The following is a 22,190-nucleotide window of genomic DNA, read 5'->3' as shown; positions in this document are numbered from 1 at the left end:
TAGTCAATGTGATAATGTACTCTGGACCTTACTGAGCAGTTGGTTTGTAAAAAAAAGTAACCAGCAGGATATGGATAATTGGTATGAAAGATTTTGTAGCAGTATTCATACAGAACTAAGTAAGTGGGGGAAAGGGAAAAGGAATAGTAATAAAGAATTTAGAAAACCCTCAAAACCATACTGGAACAAAGAACTGCAGTCACTGTGGGACAATGTGACAATAGCAGAGAGAAGTTTTCTTAGACGTAAGGATAACCATATGAAGAACAGATTGAGAAATGACCCTAGAAATGGGCCCTAGAAAGTCAGGGGGAATTCCCATAGAAATTAAAGTTGAGAATGGGCAATGTACTTCTGTTTTGGAAACTGTGTTGGATATGTGAGAAAATGATTTTTCAAATGTATTTTCTGGGTGCAATAATTCATTTGATGATGCATTTCTGAATGAAATGATTTCTCTAAAAGACAGAAAAGAATTTAAAATGTTATCTGATATAAACAATAGCAATAGGTTTTTGAATGCTAAGTTCTCAGCAGATGAGGTTAAAAAGTGTTAAAGAAAAATGTAAATTGAAGAAGGCTGCTGGATTTGATGAGATTTCATATGAAGCACTGAAGTCACCAAGGCTGTTCAGTATACTACACGATTTATTTCAGTTCTGTTTGATAATAGCATTATTCCATCACAGTGGCATAAGACTATCCTTAAACCCATCCCAAAACATTTGAAAAATGATTCCAGGATCCCCCCTCACTACAGGGGTATTAGTCTCATTAGCTGTGTGTATAAATTATATTCTTCACTGTTAAACTGCAGGCTGGTTAACCATAGAGAGAATGGGTGTACTAGTGGATGAGCAAAATGGTTTTAGAAAAGGAAGGGCATGTATTGATCATGTCTATGTAGTCACTTCAATTATTCGAGCTAGAATTAAAGAGCAGATCAACTTTTGTTTTGTTGATTTCAAGAAGGCATTTGATTGGATAAATAGGGATCTTCTGCATAAGTTGTTCAATGTTGGTGTAAATGGAAAGTTTTATTCTGCCATAAAGTCTCTGTATCAAGCACCTGTTGCCTGTGTTCAGGTCAATAAATATATACAGCAGGATGGTTTCCGCAACAGCATGGTGTTAAACAAGGGGATATTTTATCTCCAACAATGTTTTCTATTTACATAAATGATCTAGCTTCACAGACTAAAGCCTCTGATATTGGAGTTAAAACTGAGGATCAAAATGTTGGAATATTATTATATCCGGATGACGTGGTTTTACTGGCTGAACATGAAGACTTACAGATAACGCTGAACATTGTTGCAGAATGGTGCTGGAAGTGGAGACTTGTAAATTAAGACAAAACGCAAGTAGTATATAGGAAAAATTCTGCTGAAAGAAGCTATGTTTTTAATTAAGATCTGTTGGTGCTGTCATATACTGATCATTTTAAACATCTTGGCTTGAATTAGATGAACACATGACATTTAAAGAAGCAGTGAGTGTTCACTCTCAGTCAGCTGGTAGTGCTTTAGGATCAATATTAAACAAAGTTAAACACTGTGGTAATCTTGGATTTCAAACTTACACACAGCTCTATAATTCATGTGTATGCCCAGTGTTTTACTATGCCTCTGGTGTTTGGGGCTCCCAGGAGCATCAGAGTTCTAACTCTATACATTACAGAGTGATTCGGGCCTTCTTGGGAGTTCATAAATTCACATCAGTCTTGGCTTTGAGTAGAGATATGAGAGGGGAGCTTCCAAACATCAGACACAAATGTAAAATGCTGCGGCTCTGGAATAGTTAAGGATGTCTGATCAGAGACTCACTAAAAAGATTTTCAATCGAGATGTTTCTCAGGGTCATGCCTGGGCCAAAGAACTGAAAACTGTCTTCAAAGCTAATAACATGTCATTCATTTTTCAAAATAAGTTACTATGTGACATCCAGGACATTAAGAGTTCTATGTTTACTAAGTACAGACAAAAAAGATCTGTCAATATATGGTGTAAACCAAATCTACAAACGAAGAATAGTTATGATGTAGAGTCTTACGTGAAGTATAATCTCACCAGAAAACAGATCTTTATGTGCACAGTTGTGCTCAGGAGCTTTACCCCTAGCCATAGAGACTGGCAGGTTTAATGTCATTCCAGAGGAAGACAGAGTCTATTTGTTGTGTAACTTTGGTGAAACTGAGAACGAGATTCATTTTCTGTTTTACTGTCCAATTTCTGATGACTTAAGGGATTTACTTCTTAGGAAAATGTCCTTGATTAATTCAGATTTTTTCTGGTTTGATGACTACACTTGAGTTCTGTTTCAGAAAAGGAACTTTGCTATAGCAGATTTGATCTGCAAAGCCTGGAAGAAAAGGCAGAGTGTATTGTTTACTACTGAGCTGGGAAAAGATCACGCAACTTTGTAATCAATTTCTCTCTTTGTAAAACACTGCAACTGTGTTTCTGGTTCTATGAGGGTTGGGCACTTTATGTGCATGACACATAAATAAAGTACAATCAGTCATTTAAAGGAAAAAGATTCATATTTTAAATAGAAAGGGCTGTAACCATTACTGTATGATAAATGCACAGCGCTGTTAAATTCACACTTAAAATTAGATTCTACTCATGTGATTCTGTCCCGTCTCAGTAAAGTCCAGGAGATAATGAAAAGCTCAAATCCTTCCCCTTGAGAAATCCTGTTGTCAAATCCAGACCAGTCTGGTTTCCAAGCTAAACATAGGACTGATCTGCTCTCACTTGTTTAGATGATATTTTATTGGCTGGGAAAAAAGAATTGCTGTGCTGCTGCCTTTGTAGCATTAGCAAAAGTATTTGACAGAAATGACCATGTAGAGCTCATACAGAGGGTAGGGTGTGTTGATTTATCATTAGTGGTGTAAATTAGTTCAGAAACACTGTTAAAGGGGGTTCTTCAAAGTTCAGCATTTGGTCCTGTCTAGTTCACACTTAACTCCTTCTTCATGGGAACAAAGATTTAATACTTTGCTGATTCTGCATTGTAGGCTACTTGAAATATGTAACATCCTTTCAGAAACTTTAGTTGTAGCTTTTAATTTAGAATAAGTCTTGAATGCAAACAGCACTTAAACATGATATGAAGAACGCAAGAAACATTAGACAAGAGTTTACATGTTGCAACTCTCGAAGACCTTAATACTAAGTCTCCTGGCATAAATATTGATGTGTGACTGCATATAAAAGTTTTGATGCAACATGCAGTTTTTTAAGTGTAAAGCTCTTGCAGACAACTTAACATTTTTTAATACCTCACCATTATCATTCCTCAACTGGCTAATATTTCAACCTATTTTAGACAAAAAAAAAATTTTTCCCCCCAATTATGTGCTACTTGTACTACAAGCTAGTACAACTAGGAAAACCATAACCAAACACAAATGTCCTTGAATAATGTCCCACCACGATCACAGTCTGCTCCATGCTCAGCTCTTACGATGTATATACTCCGTTTTAAACGTATTCTCATCATTGAAATTAAGGCTAGACCATCAAGATCCCTTAGGGATTCAAATGAATTTGAAATCAATAGTTTCAAATAAAAGCAGATAGAAATGTAATGACACATTTATTTAGAGTGCACGTAGGAGGATTAAAGAAAGCATCAGAGCTTGTCCAGGCAGAGGAGAGAGAAGAGCTGGTGACATCACCATCTCATCAGTCACGCAATCTCCTCAGAGAGAGCATCACTCTGAGCTGGGTCACCTTAAAGGGGCAAGGGGCAGCCAGGTCGTCAGGGCGACAAGTGACAGGGCTAAATAAAGGCTTAGGCACTTTGTCAAATCCAGACGCTATTCCCTCTTTGCCTTACAGGAAACAAAAGCTAATATCTAGATAATAATGGAGGGAGGAAGTGTAGTATCCTTGTCTATTGGACACAATCAGGAAATGAACTCTAAATTATTTAGACTGGGCAGCCTGTAGCCTGCCCTCTGGGAAAAACATGCATAATAAATCAATGAGCAGGTGCAGAAATACACCATGATGTAGAGGCCAAACATTAGCCAGATCATGTGATTAAGGTCAAAGTGCAGTGTTATCATCTGGTGGGAAGCACACAAGGATCATTCAAGTATTTCTGGGCAGCTTGGGATAGGGATTCTCAAGTGGTTTTTATCAACATGAAATCACCGTTGCCATTCACTTTAATATTTTTGGGATTCTTATATAAAGAGAAACTATGCGTGAAATGCCTTTGTTAGTTAACAGCATGGCTGCCCACAGAATGGGCTGCCCCTGAAAAAACCAAGTGAATGGGCCTCCCCAGGGGGATTTATTGATGATACCAGATGCATGTGTGTTGGATCCATAGCATTGGTGCTGGTGTCCTGGCTGACAGTTATGTCATTTTGGAGATGACTAATGTGTCAAGCTATTATTGAGTTTTGATGTTCAAATTACTTATTCATGCCACTTTTTAACCACTGTTCATCCCTGTTTCCACCCACTTTTCCACTTTTAACAAGGTTTTGCCTTTTAACCATTTTGACACTTGTTTACCACTTTTCACCATTTTCCCATCCACTTTGGCCTCTTTTTAGCGTTGCTTAACACATTTTGTGGCTTTCTTCCTATTGTTGACTTGTCTCTGTAACCACTTCTAACCATTTTTTCCTGCCACTTCTTGTCATTTTTAACACACTTTGGCAATGTTTGCCTTTTTTCTTTTGCAATCATTGCATTATTATAATTTAAGTTATTTCAGTTCCCTCTACTTTGTCTAGCATCCTGACATTTGTGCAGATCATGGCTTAGTCATGGACACTGACAAAATTCTGTTTTCAGAAAAGCGGTTTTGATCATGAAAAAGGCTTTATTGTACTACAGATGACTAAATCAATTTCATTTTCTGTTTCTTTGATTTGACAGTATTCAGGTTAAATATAAACTATGGTTATCATAGATCAAATTTACAATGGACCATGGTTTTCCTGACCTGCATGGGCCCCCATTTGGCTGAGCCCCAGAAAGCTCTCCCTTTTATCCCTCCTTATGGGCAACCTTGGCAAACAGATGCGTCTCTCCTACTATGAGATTAAAATTAGCTACTTCAGGCTGTAAACCTTCTTAGTTTGCATAATGAAATACTTGCACTGCATTGACCTCAGGGTTTTTCAGAGCTTGCTGGATATCATCTTTTTTGGCAAAAAAGAAAACGAGCTGTTTCAAATACAATGATATTAAACTCATAACAGAGCAAATCTGAGGCAGTTTACAAGTAGATGCTATTTCTGATATCCATAAAAAATGTGTCTGGATGTCTACTTGAAACAGTGCACAGGTGCAAGCAACCAGAGATTTTCTTTACTACGTATACTGTCTAGGATTCATTAATAAATGCAGCAGCATGGTGGGCAGGGAGAGGAGAGGGAGAGGAGGGACAGAGGGACACAAGTAAAGCTCAACACTCAGATTACTGACTTTTGCCTTGTCACCAAATTCCATATTGAAAAGCAGCATGGTTTCCACTGGCAAGAATGTACATGCCTGTCTACACATGCAACTTTAGGCAATCAGTAACACAGCCTGTGTGTGTGGGTGTGTGTGTCTGCGCATGTCTGTATGTTGAAAGCAAAGGAAGGGGGAGGGTCTGTGTGCCCATGTTAAACTCTTGTGAAAGAGTTTCAAAGTACACAGGCTTACTATTAACCAGTATGTTAGCTATAGGGGTTTGCAGAATATTGTTCATGGTAAATATTAGCAGAGAGCTGACAGCTCAACAGGTCAAACAATTGTTATTTAGCATTTATGTTTGTCTGTGTAGTGCTCAACAATAAACCCCGTGCAGCTAACAAGTGCTCAAACACTATAAAAACCTTATTCCTGCAGAATTATTTCCATTTATAACACCAAGTAGTTAAAAATTAGTATGCAATATGTTAAATTAATACCCAGCAAAAGTTGTGATTTTTAAATATTTAAGCTTTAGACTGGAGAAAATTTGGAAAAAAATCAAAATAACTAAAGCTGGTTAAAATCTTTGCGCACAGGATTATTTCACAGACTGTAGAGGACTGCATTAAAAATGTATTCAATATGCAGAAAATAACAGTAATCAAACTTATTAATGCAGGCTTAGCAAAATTAGTTTATATCTTAAGGAAATTTGATTGATTCTAAAAAAAAAAAAAACAAACTGTTTTTTTGCTCAACAAATCCTTATAACTTGTTGCCAACATGTGACCTCTGTGCAACTCTGCTGGTTTGACCTTGATAAGGTCATAACATACACTACTTTAAGAAATTCAAATGAAAAATGACCCTCACCTTATATCATGTTAAAAGGGCTTGTTAAGAGTACATACCATGATAAAACAGGGGCTAAATCAAGAATAAAAGAAGTTATCACTACAACAGAGGGCCCTAAATCCAACATGGCTGCCTCCATGATTCTCTTGCTTAGAGTGAATGTGAGGCTGCAGCACATTTTGCTGGCCTGTTTAAAAGAAGTGTCAGATGGAGCTGTAATGTGATCTATGACAGGGAACATGTCATGGTATCCTGCACATACAGTCTGAGTCGTACACACATCTATAAATACATAGGGGTTATGGTATTCATTACAGAGTCAGCCATGATGTATCCACTGCTGGCTAGAAGCAGGTTGTGATAGGATAAAATAAAAATGGTCCAGACAGACCAGGGCACATGGTAGAACAAGAGCCTATTCAGCACATAAGTGACCACATGCAGAGAGCACAGGGAAGCTGAGGGTTTGAAATTCAAACACTTTTTCTTTAAGCAAACCCAATAATAGGATATTTATTAGGCAGATTTTAATCATGCCTTGTGATTCAATTTCATAGTAACCACTATAACTACCTTCGGTCTTTGGGATGTCAAAGTGTCACCTTGGTCCATTGGCAGCAAATTTCTAAAACTTACAAATGTAAAAGCCAAAGACGACCCATGGCTCAGTTCCTTTACCTTTACTGTATGTTGCTCCAGGACTAACTGCTTCTATTATAACCCCAAAGTTGCTGTCTCTGGTTTAGGTACATCAATAAGACACTTTTATAAACTTCTTTTTCTGACAGTGTTTCAGAAGTCAGTGTGATTTCATGTATAGTAAAGGCAAGCCAAGGATAGCTCGATCAGGCACTTTTACTGAACTACTGTACTTTTTCAGTGTACATGCAAAGTGTAATGTATGACTCCTCTACAACATATGACCATTTCAGTTACTTTGGACCCTCTTCCTGTTAACCTTGCCAACAAGTTAGTAAGTGGGTAACAGGTTGTATGATGAATGGTGCAATCATAGATAAACTTTATAGCTCTGTAAATTTCATTCACACTCTGTGCTTTACTTTTTGTACAAATGAAATGAAGACATACCAAGTGTATGGTTATCTTCAAAGGTTGATGGCAACAGTTCAACCTCTGGGTCAAACCCAGCACTGATGTGCATTGAATGCCTAGTCAAATCTCATTCAATGAGCAACATACATGCAGGAGACAATCCATCTCCAATCACATTCTTTAGTATTTGATTCAGTACAATTTCAGCCATATTAACATGTTAAAATGCATTTTAAGAGCTTTGTTCTAGCTGGACAAATGTCATTATTCCACTTTGTCTAACTGCATGCCAACATACTGAGTGTAATGTTCAAGTGGAAAGAGTGAGCTGTAGATGGCCTCATGTGCAGAAGCTAGTCTTACAAGCAGGCACCCTGGGTTTGAGTCTGACCTGTGGCTCCTTTACTGCAAGTGTCAATCCCCGCTATCTGATATTTTGCACTATCTACTGTTCTGGATTAGACAATAAAGCCCCCCCAAAAATCCAATAAAAATTAAAGAGCTTCTTAAACACCCACTGGTCAAATATCACAAATCTTTAAGAGATAACAGCAATTTAGAGTAATGAACCCTCAGTTTAAACTTCTGACCTGCAGAGCTTTCTGAAAACCTGCAAAACTAGCTTGTTGGGTGAAAGGTCAAACCTATTGTACAACCCATTACCATGGACAGATTGCTCTGTGCTATAAAACACCCTACAGAGTGCTGACCCTGGTTTAAAGTCCCTGTATAGAACCACTTTAACAAGATGCAATAAATTGCAAGGCCACTGACTTTACCTGAACATATTAGTACAAACATGGCAGCTTTAATAAAAGATAGGCTTAATCATCAATAGTTGATCATTTACTTTCATAAAAACCTGAACATTTAAATCTCCTAATTGTAGAGTAGCTACCAACCTTTTAAGTCAAATAGATCTTCAGTCTGTTTACATGTTTAAAGATGAAAGCAGTGAAAAGGTTGGCATGGGTCTAACTTTTATACAAGATTAACCAACAGCCAGACCTTTTCCTGCATGCCCTCCGTCCTCCTTCTCAACCTGCAACCTTTATCTGAAGACTTCACACATTTGCTTCCACCTTATCAAGACACACCAGTAAGAGTTAGGCTGGTCTTTTCTGTCTTTACTATCAAAAATATGTATTCTGCAAAAACATGTATGCACAAAGTCAAATTTAATATTTTAAACTGTGCTTTTAGTGTGTAGGGTACAAATAATGATTGATTCATCTAGCTTAAAGCTAAAGCTTAGCCATCATTTGCTGAAAAAAAAAAAACGTCCTTCAGAATGGACCAGTCCAAAAAGAGGTGTGGAGGGTTAATATGCAAAAACATGTGCACTGTTGGTGCATTTCGCTATGCACTGCACCCACCCAACACACAATCTGTTATAAGCACGTACAACAAGCTCACAAAAATGTCACCAACTACGGTCCCTCATTAATGGCAGCAGGCAAAGGGAGGCAGTGAGGGTTTTTGGAATGAGCCAACGCAAAGTATTCTGGGGAAAGGAAGGCTAGTGACGTAAGCAGATTCCCAGCCTCCATCCATGCGTACGGATGAGCATCAAACATCACCCTGCTGTCACACATCATTAATCACAAAATTACTGTCCCCAATGTGAGGGACCAAAGTTTTCCTAACCCTTACCCCCACCCAGCTACTAGATAGATCCAGCGACATTTCAACATGCTAGAATTCATCTACTCTTGATGCGTTAGAGCGGTCACAGCAGTATCCTCCGAAAAGGCTCCATTTTAACATGGCGCATTTTAGGATGATGCTAATTCCATCACCGTTATTCCCATATAATGTTAAGGGTTTGGGTTTTGAGAAAGATTTGTTGCCTGACTGGCAGTTGGGAAACATTCAAGAGCTTTGCAAATAAGTCAAGTCATCTGGATTTTGCTCAGGACTTCCACTCTGTCAGCTGTTTCACATCCCAGTAAATTATAAATGACTAAAGGCAACTTTTGCTGCAGGAGAAGAACTTTATGAACGTTCACTGGCTGCAGAAGTTCGGCATCATGACGGAAAAACATTCTTTATTCATTAACTTGTACTGTTTTTTCTCTTTTGAACACCACTTTGCAACATGCACAGTTACCTACCACTTGTCCAGGTCAGCCTTGATGCTGGCACATGCAGTGGGGACAGGGGCCTCGGCGGGGGCGGCGGCGGTCTCGGAGTCCGACATGTCTGTGGTGGTGCTGTGGGTGGTGTATAGGGTGCGTGTCCTGTCCTGTTCCTGTCCTCCGAACGCCTTTGAATCCCAGGGCCACCAAGAGACAGAGACAGAGAGAGAGAGACAGAGAGAGAGATGGTGGAGTTGAGTTGGTTAAAGGGGAGGGCTCACAAGAGGAGGTGGGAGGAGATAAAGCATGTGAGGGGGCAGCACACGTGTGCACAGTGGTCATGGGTGGAGGGGATGCAAAAGGTTGAAGGGGCAGTGACCTAGGCGGGAATACAAAGGTGGAGGATTGAGAAATGAGGGCAAAAGAGAAGAAGTAGTATGGTCAGGGTCCTTATTCATGGCAGGGTCATCTGGGGGGTTAATACTCCCAGTTGGCTACTGTCTTATTGCAAAGTGGGTTCCCCCTTAAATTGGGCTGCTCTGACATTTAGAAACAATTTTAAGACTTGTGATTTAGAAATGCATAAAAAGTGTTACATTCGAGGACACCTAAACATTTAACGGCCCTTTTACAACGTGAAGTGTAAGAAGAACTGTGAGTCATAATGACAAGCCCTCTAACACACTGTCACACATCTATTCGGTTGTGCCATCTAGTGGCAGCTCTGTGCAACAGGTCCCAGCATCTTCTGCTGCAGTCTCATCACTGCACATGGCAGCCATGCTGCAAAGGTCACACAATGTAAAGCAGCAACATACATGCCTTTGAGCTAAACAAGGTAAAAGGGCTTTTTCATTAATAGATGTCTTTCATCATCCGTAACAAAGGCATATGGTTTAAATATTGCATATTTTTAGGAGCTGGTATGGCATGAATTCAGCCAAAAGTTGAAGCAGAGGCCACATTGAGCCATATGTCCTTGAACTGTAGAAACAAGTGTTCCAAGGGTCACATTAAAAACTTTTCAACTTTGAAAAGTCCTCTTAAGAAGTTTGCACTAAGTATGTAAATTACTTACCAACTCTAAAATATGCCGTTTTCGCTTTTAAGAGGTTTGAACAACAAATATTAGGCTAGGCTAGTGTTTTGTTTAACCAGCACTCAACTTTTTATTTCAAAATGTTACAGTTTTTGTATATACCCAAAACCTTAGGTAAGACATATTTCAGTTTTGAGTTTCTGATAAAACTTTAGGATAGCCAATAAAACAACCTTAAAAGTTTTCATAGAGGCCTATCAAACACTAGCAAGCTGGAAACCACCAGACTTGACCAATGCTACATACAGCATTAGCATTTACAAACTAACATGACTTAAAGACGTAAGTTGATAAATAAGAGGACGTATTCTTCATTTCCCTAAATGTCGACACGCCTTTTGAGTTTTTGCAAGTGAGCAATAACAGCTACAATTTTTTCCCAGTAACTGCCCACTTTCAAATGCTTCTTTTTTTGTGATTTCTCAAAAGGGGTTAAGACGAATTAGGCCGGAGGTTATCCCCGTTATCACTGCCACACATCACTCTTGTGTAATGTTACATCAATGCAGCGAGCTCCTCGCATGTTATGCAACAAGCTGCTCAAGAAGTATCAACGCGCCGCTTCTGCTTTGGATACAAACTACAAGAATACGCAGGAAATAAAAGCACGCTAACTCTTCGACAGTATGGACTCTTGAATGTTAAGTCGTGCTAACAAACGTGCCAACTTGTAGTCAAATATAATTGTCCCCTTTAGAGCAAGCTTACCTGACTTTGCGTGGGCTATTTAACAAGCTTTACCCAGGGTCTCACCTAACCCCTTTGTGTCACCAGCCTGGTGAGCTCGCTGCACAGCACACCTGCTTCAACTCCAGATAATTAGCCACACGCACGTCCAGTGACTTATGGGATACGAAGTCCTAAACCTAAGAACTTTACACTACTTTACAAGACAAAGTCAGAAGCAGTTAGTGATAAACGGAACTTTTTACAAACACATTTACGTAAAAACATCAGCTCTCATCCTAAACCCCAAATTAGCCTAGCCTACTTATTAATATTCCCAGCAGAGGTGTGCAGGTTAAATTACATTAGCATCAAATGTCAACCAATTATCTTAACTTCCTGTGTGGAAAAAGCTCGTCTTGCTGCCTCCTGCAGAGATAAAGCTCTCTCATGCATAAATTCCAGATGACCAAATAAAGGAAAAAAGTATGAAGTGATACTATTTAGGTAAATCTTGACAATTTAAGTAATCCAACTGTGCTGTTTGAGTTCTTTAGAGATAAAGAAACAGCCCTGGAAGAGCAAGAAAAGCTTCTCTGAAAGGCTGATTGAAATGTGCCTCCATTGGCAGACCAGTACACACCTCCTAGACCATGTGGTCAGAAACCAGTTGGAACACCATGTACTTTAAGTAAACTGTGTTTCCATCTGTGCAAAAACCTACCATATGAGATTAAATTCATCAAACAATGCCATTCATACCTACCTATCTGCAGACAGGGGGATGTGGTCCTGAGTTAGACAGCTGGAAAAGTGTCTATGTGTGTGCGGGAATCAGCAGAAAATGCCAAAGGGGGGGCTCTATGGTGGATGTGATCTCACTGAAAGGGGGTGTGTTAGCTCTCCTATACAAGCTCGAGTGCATGTGTGTGCTCATGGTATGTGCACGCACTGCCAGGAGCTGAAAGACAAAGGAGGGGGAGGGGAAGGAAGGAAAAATGGAAAAAGAAAGACAGAAGACGTTAAAGTGTAAGGGGACACCAGTTTAAGATTCCATGAGGGTTAACAGACCTATAGAGAGTTAACAGGGAGGGGAGGGGCTTTGCACATGTGTATAACATGCATGTCCTCCTCTTTGTGGTCTACTGCAGCAAGGTTGACTCTGCAGCCTGTAAAGACAATAATATATAGCTCCTGTGGTTCTCCTGTTGATTTCTGCTCTCATTCTCCTTGATTATATGTCTCTGTTTGCAGGTTTGACTTTACACAATCAACACCATTTAACGTGTTCAAACACCTAAGACAAACACATATTTTCCTCACTTTGCAAGTCAAATCCAGTAACATAAACCTGTTTTCAGACAACAGAGGGCTTTGCAGCAAACAGGAAATGTCGTCATTTACATGTGTGTGTGTGTCAGTATGACATTGCCATGCACGAAGGTAATACCTTGCAGGTAATGAAATGAGAGAAGCCCTCAAAGTCAGCCTGTAGGTCACACATGTAAGGCCTGCTGCGCATGTGCATGTTAGCACATGTGCAGTGCGTCATGTGTGGACGTGTGGGCTGAATGCAGGGGGCTGGCAAGGGGAGGGGAAGCTGGCAGAATGACACAGGAAGAGAAAGGTATGCAAGGTTGTCTCTTGGCTGCTGACCAGGAAGGGGTGTGTCCATGCTGTGCGTGGGCCCTATGGTTTAGTCTTCAGAGAAGGAATTTTTAGACACTCTCTGAAATATATCCTTGAAAAGGAGCTGATAAGGGACATTCTTAGATAAATTCAGTTACAACATAAGGGAACTATGAACCTAACCTGATGTTCTGTTTTAGTTCTCGTAAAATAAATAATTGAACTGAGCTGAACACTGTTTTTAGCCTGCAATACTAGGACTTTGTAAAATGTGTTATTGCTGCACATTCAATTGGATCAACTAAATGTGTTTTCATAGTCATTTTACTTCATTCCTCTAAATTCCAAATTATTATTCAGATCATTTCTGAAAACATGGGCATCATTTTGGTGATTTGACCCATTGGTTTTTGGTCATGGCAGCTGCCATTTTAAAATGCTGCCTCAACCCAACTTTTGAACAGTCAAACAAGTAAAGAGGCTTTAGGCCTCCTGGAAATGCTGCATGCCCACCTCAGGCAACTGAACCTTCTCCCAAGTTAAAGCCCCAGAATAGAAATGTACCCAATGTATCGTAAAAGAAATGTGTTTAGACCAAATTCAGAAACAAACATGTTTACAGCCCTGGTACAGAGCTGTAAACATGTTTGTTTCTGAATCACAAGAATTCATGGCCTTTACAGCCTCTAAGGGAGCAGCATTAGGAACAGCAGTTTATTGCTGTTCTGCACTGACTTCACTTTTGTTGGCTTCTGTTATTTATTTCAGTCACAACTGTATTTGCCCATTGTATTTCACCTTTATTCCCCCACAAATTATGTGTAGAATGATTATCAGGAAAAAAATGATTTGAAAAAGCATCTTAAGACTAAAACCTACATACTGACAATGGTGGAATCAGAGAGGGAGCAGTGGTGGCCATCGCCCCCTTCTTGTACTGAAAAAGAAGCCAAAAAAATGAACGTTTGCCCCCCATTGGTACGTAAAACATTATAAAGTATCCACCAGAGTTCCCTTCCAATACACAAATCAGATTAAAGTGCCTTCTTTGGTGCCTCTTCATTAAACAAAATGTGATAAAGTGCCTTCCAGGAAGTTGATCTTGTGGACAAAACTTAGTTCAGTTTGCTATGGGTTCCCATATATTGGGCAATTACTATAAAGTGTGCTCCAGGGCTCCCTTCTTGTGGATAAAACTTGGTTCTATACTCTATGGGTTCTCATCCAGTGGTCAAAGCAATGTAAAGTCCCCTCAACGGTGTCCTTCCAATGGGCAAAACGTTAAGCTTTCACTGCCTCATTAGTGAAAACAGGGTTATTCAATGGACAGAAAAGGCCTTTTGCCTTGATTTGGGATACTGGTGGCTAAAACTTTTTTTTTTTAAATCAAGCTTCACGTAAACGACCAAAACTTTTACTAAAACGGACACTCAAACACTCAAGTCTTCAACGTACAGATCCAGCTACTTCCACAGGTTGTCATGGTGCCATAGTTGAAATATTTCATCTAGAGACTAACAATTTTCAACATTTAATTTGATTTTCAACCCTCAGGGTTTTTCTAGCACGCACAGTGACATTATTTTTTTCAATCTAATTTCATTCTGTTTTTCTTCATTCTTGACTCTTGTAGTGTTTTTCCTCTCTTGAGCCAGGCTTCCATTGCTATTTCAGGCCTGCCATTCAAAGCGTCTCCACCAGATGTCCCTAGTGAGTCTCTCCGTCTGTCCATCCTCTCATCTGTCACCTGCACTCCATAACCAAGTAAAGGGGTGTTCAATCAAAAACAACAGATGAAAAATATAATAACCAAAAATGCCGTTATAATGCAACAGTTTTGTAGGAATAGAGGATTGATAGTAAATACAATAATGTAGATGCAAAGGGGGTGATATTAATCTGTATAAATGCACAATGACAAACCTTGTATTGGTTTAGAATATCACTTTGTTTTTACATAACAGTATGTGAACATTAGGGATTTAATTCATCAATTTTATTTATATCTTGAAGAATTATTTTCTATATTTGTCATTTTACCCCTGTGCATCCATCACCAACACAACTCACACACAATGAATTCATGAACCTGCCAGCGCCTCCTGTTGAATCAATTCAAATGTCTTGACCATGTTTCTCATTATGAACTCAAACACTTCCAATCAATCAGCTCCAACTCTGCTGCATAACCAAACAGTGGAAAAGAAGGAGCTATAAAAGAGGGGTATGGTGAAAGAGAGAAAGAGTAAAGACAAACAAATGAAGAGAGATGGCTCACAGAACAACCAATTGGGGAAAACTCTTCATGTCTGGTGAGATGAGCTCAGATTTTCTATTTTATTTACTTTAAAATTATGTGTATATGCAAATCTTTGATCTCTCGAGTGCTACTTTTTTTTAAAGTGCTACTTTTAACACTATAATGAGAAAAAAATCATGTTCATGCTCACATTGGGGTTTACAACATTGTGTCATCATTGATTCATTTTCCATTTTCTTTTAACTTCAAATTCTGATCATCGTCTCCGCCTGGGAAAAAAAAAAAATCAGAATTAATCTTCACTGATGTGCAATAAAAACTCTGGAAATTTTATTTTGTTTACATTAAAAACTAAATTTCTCTAAACATATAATGCCAGATGATGGGCAATAAAAGATGATGATTATTTTCATTGATATAAGGATGGAAGGATGTGTTGCAGTTGATTTAAATAGTTAACCAAACACTTTTAATATGAGGCATACATGAGCAGTACTAAACAACGAAAGTGGACTGATGCCAGTAAACCTTTCAGAATAACATGAACCTGCTGCTGTTGAGGTTATACAGACACCACATAACCTTTTCATATACATTCCTAAACTTTCAGAAAGATTTCACACAGCCTGTTGCTGAAATAATCCCCTATGTACTTGTTAACACATGTCCCTTAGGAAGTTTTCCTTGTTGGACAGGGAGGCAGTGGGGTCTCAGAAGGCAAGACATGATGTAAAAAGGCTTGTGCGTCCTCCAAAAGGGCAACAGAGTCTGACCCCATGCTGCCTATTTTTGCCCCTCTTTCAATGCAGCACGTATTGAATGTATTCACAGTATCAACAAAAAAGCAGGGAAGAGCTAACTGACAAAAAATAATGTTCTGAAGCAGTTTCATCTGAACGTGCATAAGAGGCATCAGCCCAGCCTGCTTGCTCATGTTGAATTTTTAATGACTGTTTCCTGTTATGTATGATAGCAAATAAGGATTCTGAATAACAAAAAGTCTAAATAAGAAATTCACATTTAGGGATTAGATTTTGTAGATGCCCTAATACTCTGTTGTCTACCCTGACTTTATGTGGAAGTTTATTTACTGGCAGAAAAATTCCCAAATGAAGTTGGAGGGAAACCTTTGACCGATAGTGTTGAGACATTAAATTGACAATGAAAACTGGGAAATCTTTGCATGTTTTGTGAATGTTGAAATAGTGTTTTCTTTGCAAACACAGATGTCTTAACTATATTGAAATGAAAGTATAATCTCCATAATATCCCTACTCTCCACAGTGCTGTGTATGGCTGCAGTGTGCAGTGCTGTTCCGGTTAGTGACCTGTTGGACCGAGCCTCTCAGCGCTCTGACATGCTGCACGCCCTCAGCACCATACTCACACACGAACTGGTCAGTCCTTAATTTTTTGTGTCCCTATAGGGGGCCCCCCCCCCCCCCCCCCATGTTTTACTCTTATTGATTTTATAAATCAGTCATGGTCAAAATAATTTGGCTTTTTGACAAAAAAAGTACAAAGAACCTCTTTAATGTCAAAGTGAAAACAGATTTCTACAAATTAATGACAATTGAATAAGAATATTTAAGATAAAATACATGACTGCATAAATATTCACTCCCTTTAATGTGGCTGTCTCAGACAGTCTCACAGTTGGTGAAATGGGAATCACCTGAGAGCAGTGAATGTGTCATGCAGCAAAAGCAGTTATGATTGGATCCCCCTTGTATCTCATGCCACCTTCTCACACAGCCAAAGTAGCTATGATTGGATATATGCCTAACTTGCCCCTACTTTCTACATGACGAAATTAGGTCTGATTGGTTAAAGTCTCTGTCAAACATTTTTGTCTCGTTTTTATTTGTTGACTAAGGTGTCAGTTAATTTCATTTTAGTTTTTGTCCATGTGCACTTGTTTTTATTAGTTACTGTCTCATTTTCGTCAGGGGAAAAAAGACTATTAAGGAAAACTATAACAAAAATAATTAGTTAACAAAATTAATACTGTTGTAAATGTTGTAAATGTAGAGGGTAGAATGAATGCAGCAAAATACAGGAAAATTCTGGAGTACAATCTTATTTATAATAAGATTTATAAAATCGGTGAAAGGGTAAAGCATCCAAGGGTTGAATGCCTTTTATAGACCCTGTATATTTCAGATAAAATGTTGAAATTTTATAACCTTAAAAACATGTAAATTGTTTGCATATTTAAGCTGTAACACTTTCTACTGTTTTCTTAATGCAAAATACCAAATCTTGCTCTAATCAAAGTGAAATATCGATATGCCATGTAAACATTTAAACGATATTTTGTTTTTTCTAAATAAAATCTTTTCTCCCTAGGACTCTCATTTTCCACCTATAGGCCGGATGATCATGCCCCGCCCCTCCATGTGCCACACCTCCTCCTTGCAGACGCCTACTGATAAAGAGCAAGCCCTTCAAGTATCAGTAAGTGGCTATATTGACTTCCTGTCTTCCTTGGCCTTTACTTTGATGAATACAACTGCCTTCTTTCAATACCTCTCAGATATTCTTTTTGCTTCAAACATGAATCTGAGTTCATGTATTGACACACAAACATTCAAGCCCCTGTGAAGGTCTGCTGGGTTGAGATTTTTATAGGGGCCCCGTAGACAAAGTTATACATCTAAAACTGGTGACATCTTATTTAGCTATTTAAGATATAACCCACAGAAAAATTTGGGTGGCGAATCAAAAATCGGATCACACAAAGAAAGGTATCTCATTTTCATTCTACACTTACTGACCTCTGTAGATAAATGACTGAAATTACAAGACCTTTAGAGGGACATGTTGTTTGCCATTATATATCTGCACAGGAGATAAAGTTTCTGTGTCTTACTATAATCTTTTTGACTTGTTCCTAGGAGTCAGACCTGCTCTCATTGGCTCGTTCCCTGCTCAAAGCCTGGATCGACCCACTGGTGGTCCTGTCCAACTCTGCCCAAAACCTGCCCCACCCATCCCACAACAGTATATCCAACAAGATCCAGCAGCTGCAGGAGCATTCCAAAAGCCTGGGAGACGGCCTGGATATTCTTTCTGGCAAGGTGTGCAAGAGATGGGGTGAATCCCAAAACACCGGCCTCTTCCACTTAGCCCGAGTGCTGCATTTATTTGCTCACTTATAGGCACATACAGGGTATTGGTATAGGTGTAAACAGATCCTGATTCTTGTTGTAATGGAGAGATATTTTTTTCTTTTGAGTTGGAACATGCATTAAAAAAAACACTCGCTATAGACATGTCTGATTTAGTTGTCGCATCTGTTCATCCAAGCTGTAGACGACCACAAATGATGCATCAGGAAGCTGAAGGATCATTCCATTCGTAGCAAAAAATTTGACCACTACAAATAGGACTGAGACACTGAAACCAAACCCTTTAACCAATCTGTTTTGCTGTGCATCACACAGCTCTAGTTTCTTCCCTCACTCTTTCTGTCTCATTCTTCTTCCAGATGGGTCCTGGGGCTCAGAGCATCTCCTCTCTGCCCTACAACGGAGGGAATGACATAGGCCAAGACAAGATAACCAGACTGACCAACTTTCATTTCCTTTTGTCCTGCTTCCGGCGGGACTCCCACAAGATCGACAGCTTCCTAAAAGTCCTGCGCTGCCGGGCTGCTAAAATGTGCTGAAGTTTGAGGCAGCCTGCTTGACTCTGAGGGGATTTTTTTTTTCCTCAAAGCTTCTATTGCCTACTAACTACAGATAAGTGTGTGTTATAAATCTGCTTTCTGAGCTTATATTATAATGGCAACATATTTGGCATCATGAACTAGCAGTAAATATTAGGAGCAGTTGTGCAGGAACCATGTTTCCTTTGATGTGGCATTTATCAGATGCATGAAACTTTGACCTCAAAGATCGATTTGTGAAAAAAATGTTGAAAATACACATCCCTGTTACACTTGCAAAAGATGCATGGTGTTTCCTTTCAAATAGCTCCCTTGTTAACTGAAAGGATAAAGAGTAAAACTAATGTTTCTAAAAAAAAAACTAAAATTTCATTGGAGCAGCCCTTTAGGTCAGCTTAAAATAGGTTTATAACATCTTTGTAACAATCATACACTCCCCCAGATGTTTCCAGCTGGTCTGGTGAATGTATCCCCCACCTCTGTTCCTTTGTACCCCTAAAGCCAAGCTGCCAAAGAAAATTAAGTGGGAAATGAAATCCTCCTCCGCAGTGGAATGAAGGGAACAACTTCCGCTTCCAAACTAATGTTTGTCTGATGACATACTGCAGCATTTGCACTTTAGATTTTATTATGTCTTATCCAAAGTATGTTGTGTGTGATGGCTTTATATTGCAATATTTCTTTAAAACGCTGTATGACAATTAAACAAATACCTTGCAAGAATATTTTGTTGTGATTTGTTTATATAAAGATAGCCAGAGAGAATACATGCTGCAAAGCAGGGGCGACTTTAGGATCTGACCTTCAGGGGTGATCAGCTCCTGAAGGAATTAGAGTTCAATGCATGTGTTCAATCCTCCAAAAACAAGAAGTAGTTTTCTACATGTGAGATGTTAAATCAGCAATAATCAACACAAGTTACACAATACAAAATATTTTATAAGAAAGAGAAAAATGAATCTGTCATGTTTTTGTGAAAGTGTTCAATTACATGTTATCAGAGGTATCAGATGTATTCACATTCATTACTCAGGTAAAAGTATAGATACTAGGGTTTAAAAAGACTCCTGTAGAAGTTGAAGTATCAACTCAAGCTTTTTCCTCAAGTAAAAGTATAAAAGGACTGGTTTCAAAAGTACTCAAAGTATACAAGTAAAAATAATGTAAAGGGGAAAAAAATTCCATTAAGGACAAAAGCTTAGGCTGTCTACAGGGGCTAATTCCATTCCACCATTCCATTCCATTGCATTCCATTCTACTATAGTGTACTACCCCACCTCCCCAAAAGAACATTTTTCTAAAGACCATAATGACTATAATGTTATATTAAAATGTTAATGTTGAAAAATTTGGGATGCACCTGTTTCAGCCGTATTTATGCCCATTGAAAATGAATGCATTTTAGTACAATGCAAATACATTCAAGATCCATATACAGTATGTGTACTACCAACCTCCTCACTGGTGGTTGGTTGGGACATTTTGCTTGAGTTCTCTTGAGTCTCTGCCACGGACATCTTCGTACTAGGCTACATATGTCTGCTATTTCTTTGCTGGAGTGTGATGTGATTTGTGTCATGTCCGAAAGGGCAGTGGATCGCGTACCAACCAATAGGGTGTCAGAATGGTATTATGTTTATACTTCTTATCCAACCACAATCAAATTCACTCTATCCAGATGGCGAGATTTATCTGGATAGTTTTTTGGTTTTTTTTATTTGTGTTTTTTTGAATGATGCAAAGCCGGAATGAAAACAAGCTGAAATTAAATAGCAGTAACGAGGCTATTTCTAAAATGTAAGGAGTAGAAAGTACAGATAATTGCGTGAAAATTTAAGGAGTAGAAGTATAAAGTCAGCTGAAAAATAATTACTCCAGTAAAGTATAGATACCCAAATTTCTACTTAAGTAAAGTAATGAAGTATTTGTACTTAGTTACTTGACACCTCTGCATGTTATTATTTGTTCATTATCTTGTAAGCCATTCAGCATAACAGGTGGAGGTGAATGGAATGGAATGGTAGAATGGAATGAAATGGTAGAATGAAATGGAATGGTAGAATGGAATGGTGGAATGGAATGGTAGAATGGAATGGAATGGAATGGTGGAATGAAATGGTAGAATGGAATGTAATGGAATGGTGGAATGAAATGGTAGAATGGAATGGTGAAATGAAATGGTAGAATGGAATGGAATGGAATGTGGAATGGAATGGTAGAATGGAATGGAATGGTAGAATGAAATGGAATGGAATGGTGGAATGGAATGGAATGGTAGAATGGAATGGAATGAAATGGTGGAATGAAATGGTAGAATGGAATGGAATGGAATGGTGGAATGGAATGGTAGAATGGAATGGTGGAATGAAATGGTAGAATGGAATGGAATGGTATAATGAAATGGAATGGAATGGTGGAATGGAATGGTAGAATGGAATGGTGGAATGGAATGGTGGAATGGAATGGTAGAATGGAATGGAATGGTAGAATGGAATGGTAGAATGAAATGGAATGGTAGAATGAAATGGTGGAATGGAATGGTAGAATGGAATGGAATGGTAGAATGAAATGGAATGGAATGGTGGAATGGAATGGTAGAATGGAATGGAATGGTAGAATGGAATGGAATGGTAGAATGAAATGTTGGAATGGAATGGTAGAATCGAATGGAATGGTAGAATGAAATGGAATGGAATGGTGGAATGGAATGGTAGAATGGAATTGGCCCCTGTGGTGTGGCCTAAGCTTTTGACCTAATGGAATTTTTTTTCCCCTTTACATTACTTTTACTTGTGTACTTTGAGTACTTTTGAAACCAGTCCTTTTATACTTTTACTTGAGTAAAAAGCTTGAGTTGATACTTCAACTTCTACAGGAGTCTTTTTAATCCCCAGTATCTATACTTCTACCTGAGTAAAGAATGTGAATACATCTGACACCTCTGATAACAGGAAATAAATTGCTTTATCAACAAAGTTTTGAACACAGGACTTTCACATGCAACTCTGCATCCTCTATAAAATACACTAAGTAATTCCCTTACTTTTTTACAAAGGGTCAGATAGGTTTGGATTTTTTTCTCCCTTTAAAAATTAAATAATCATTCAGACACTGCATTTTCCTTTTACTTGGGTCATCTTTGGGAAATACAAAAATTTGTTTGATGATCCGAAACATTTGAGTGTGATAAAATATGCAAAAAAAAAAAAAAAAAAAAAGTCAGGAATCAGAAAAGGGGCAAATACTTTTTCACGGCACTGTATATCATGAGAACCTGTGGCAGTGATTTACAAGAAGAACCCATTCTAAAGGACTGCATTGGCAGCAGGTCTGAATGTTAATGTCGCTTATTTTATAGCACTGCGGGCCTATGAGCATCCACTGGTGTGTATCAGAAGGACTGGCATAGAGATACTGAACCATTTAGCAGTTATTTGAGAGAAAATGC

At 38.6% G+C, this 22,190-nt stretch overlaps 1 protein-coding gene across 1 annotated transcript; it reads left to right on the top strand.

Moving 5' to 3' along the window:
- The first annotated feature begins 15,065 nt into the window (after positions 1–15,065).
- On the top strand, positions 15,066–19,443 carry prl (prolactin). The gene is made up of 5 exons (XM_041777696.1): positions 15,066–15,124; positions 16,357–16,469; positions 17,422–17,529; positions 17,970–18,152; positions 18,563–19,443. The coding sequence occupies exons 1-5, from the start codon at positions 15,082–15,084 to the stop codon at positions 18,740–18,742; spliced, it is 627 nt and encodes a 208-aa protein (XP_041633630.1). The 5' UTR covers positions 15,066–15,081; the 3' UTR covers positions 18,743–19,443.
- The last annotated feature ends 2,747 nt before the right edge of the window (positions 19,444–22,190 follow it).

The sequence above is a fragment of the Cheilinus undulatus genome, linkage group 21, assembly GCF_018320785.1.
Source record: "Cheilinus undulatus linkage group 21, ASM1832078v1, whole genome shotgun sequence".
Classification (NCBI taxonomy): Eukaryota; Metazoa; Chordata; class Actinopteri; order Labriformes; family Labridae; genus Cheilinus; species Cheilinus undulatus.
Note: the sequence above shows the minus strand (reverse complement) of the source record. Positions and strands in the feature narration are given on the sequence as shown.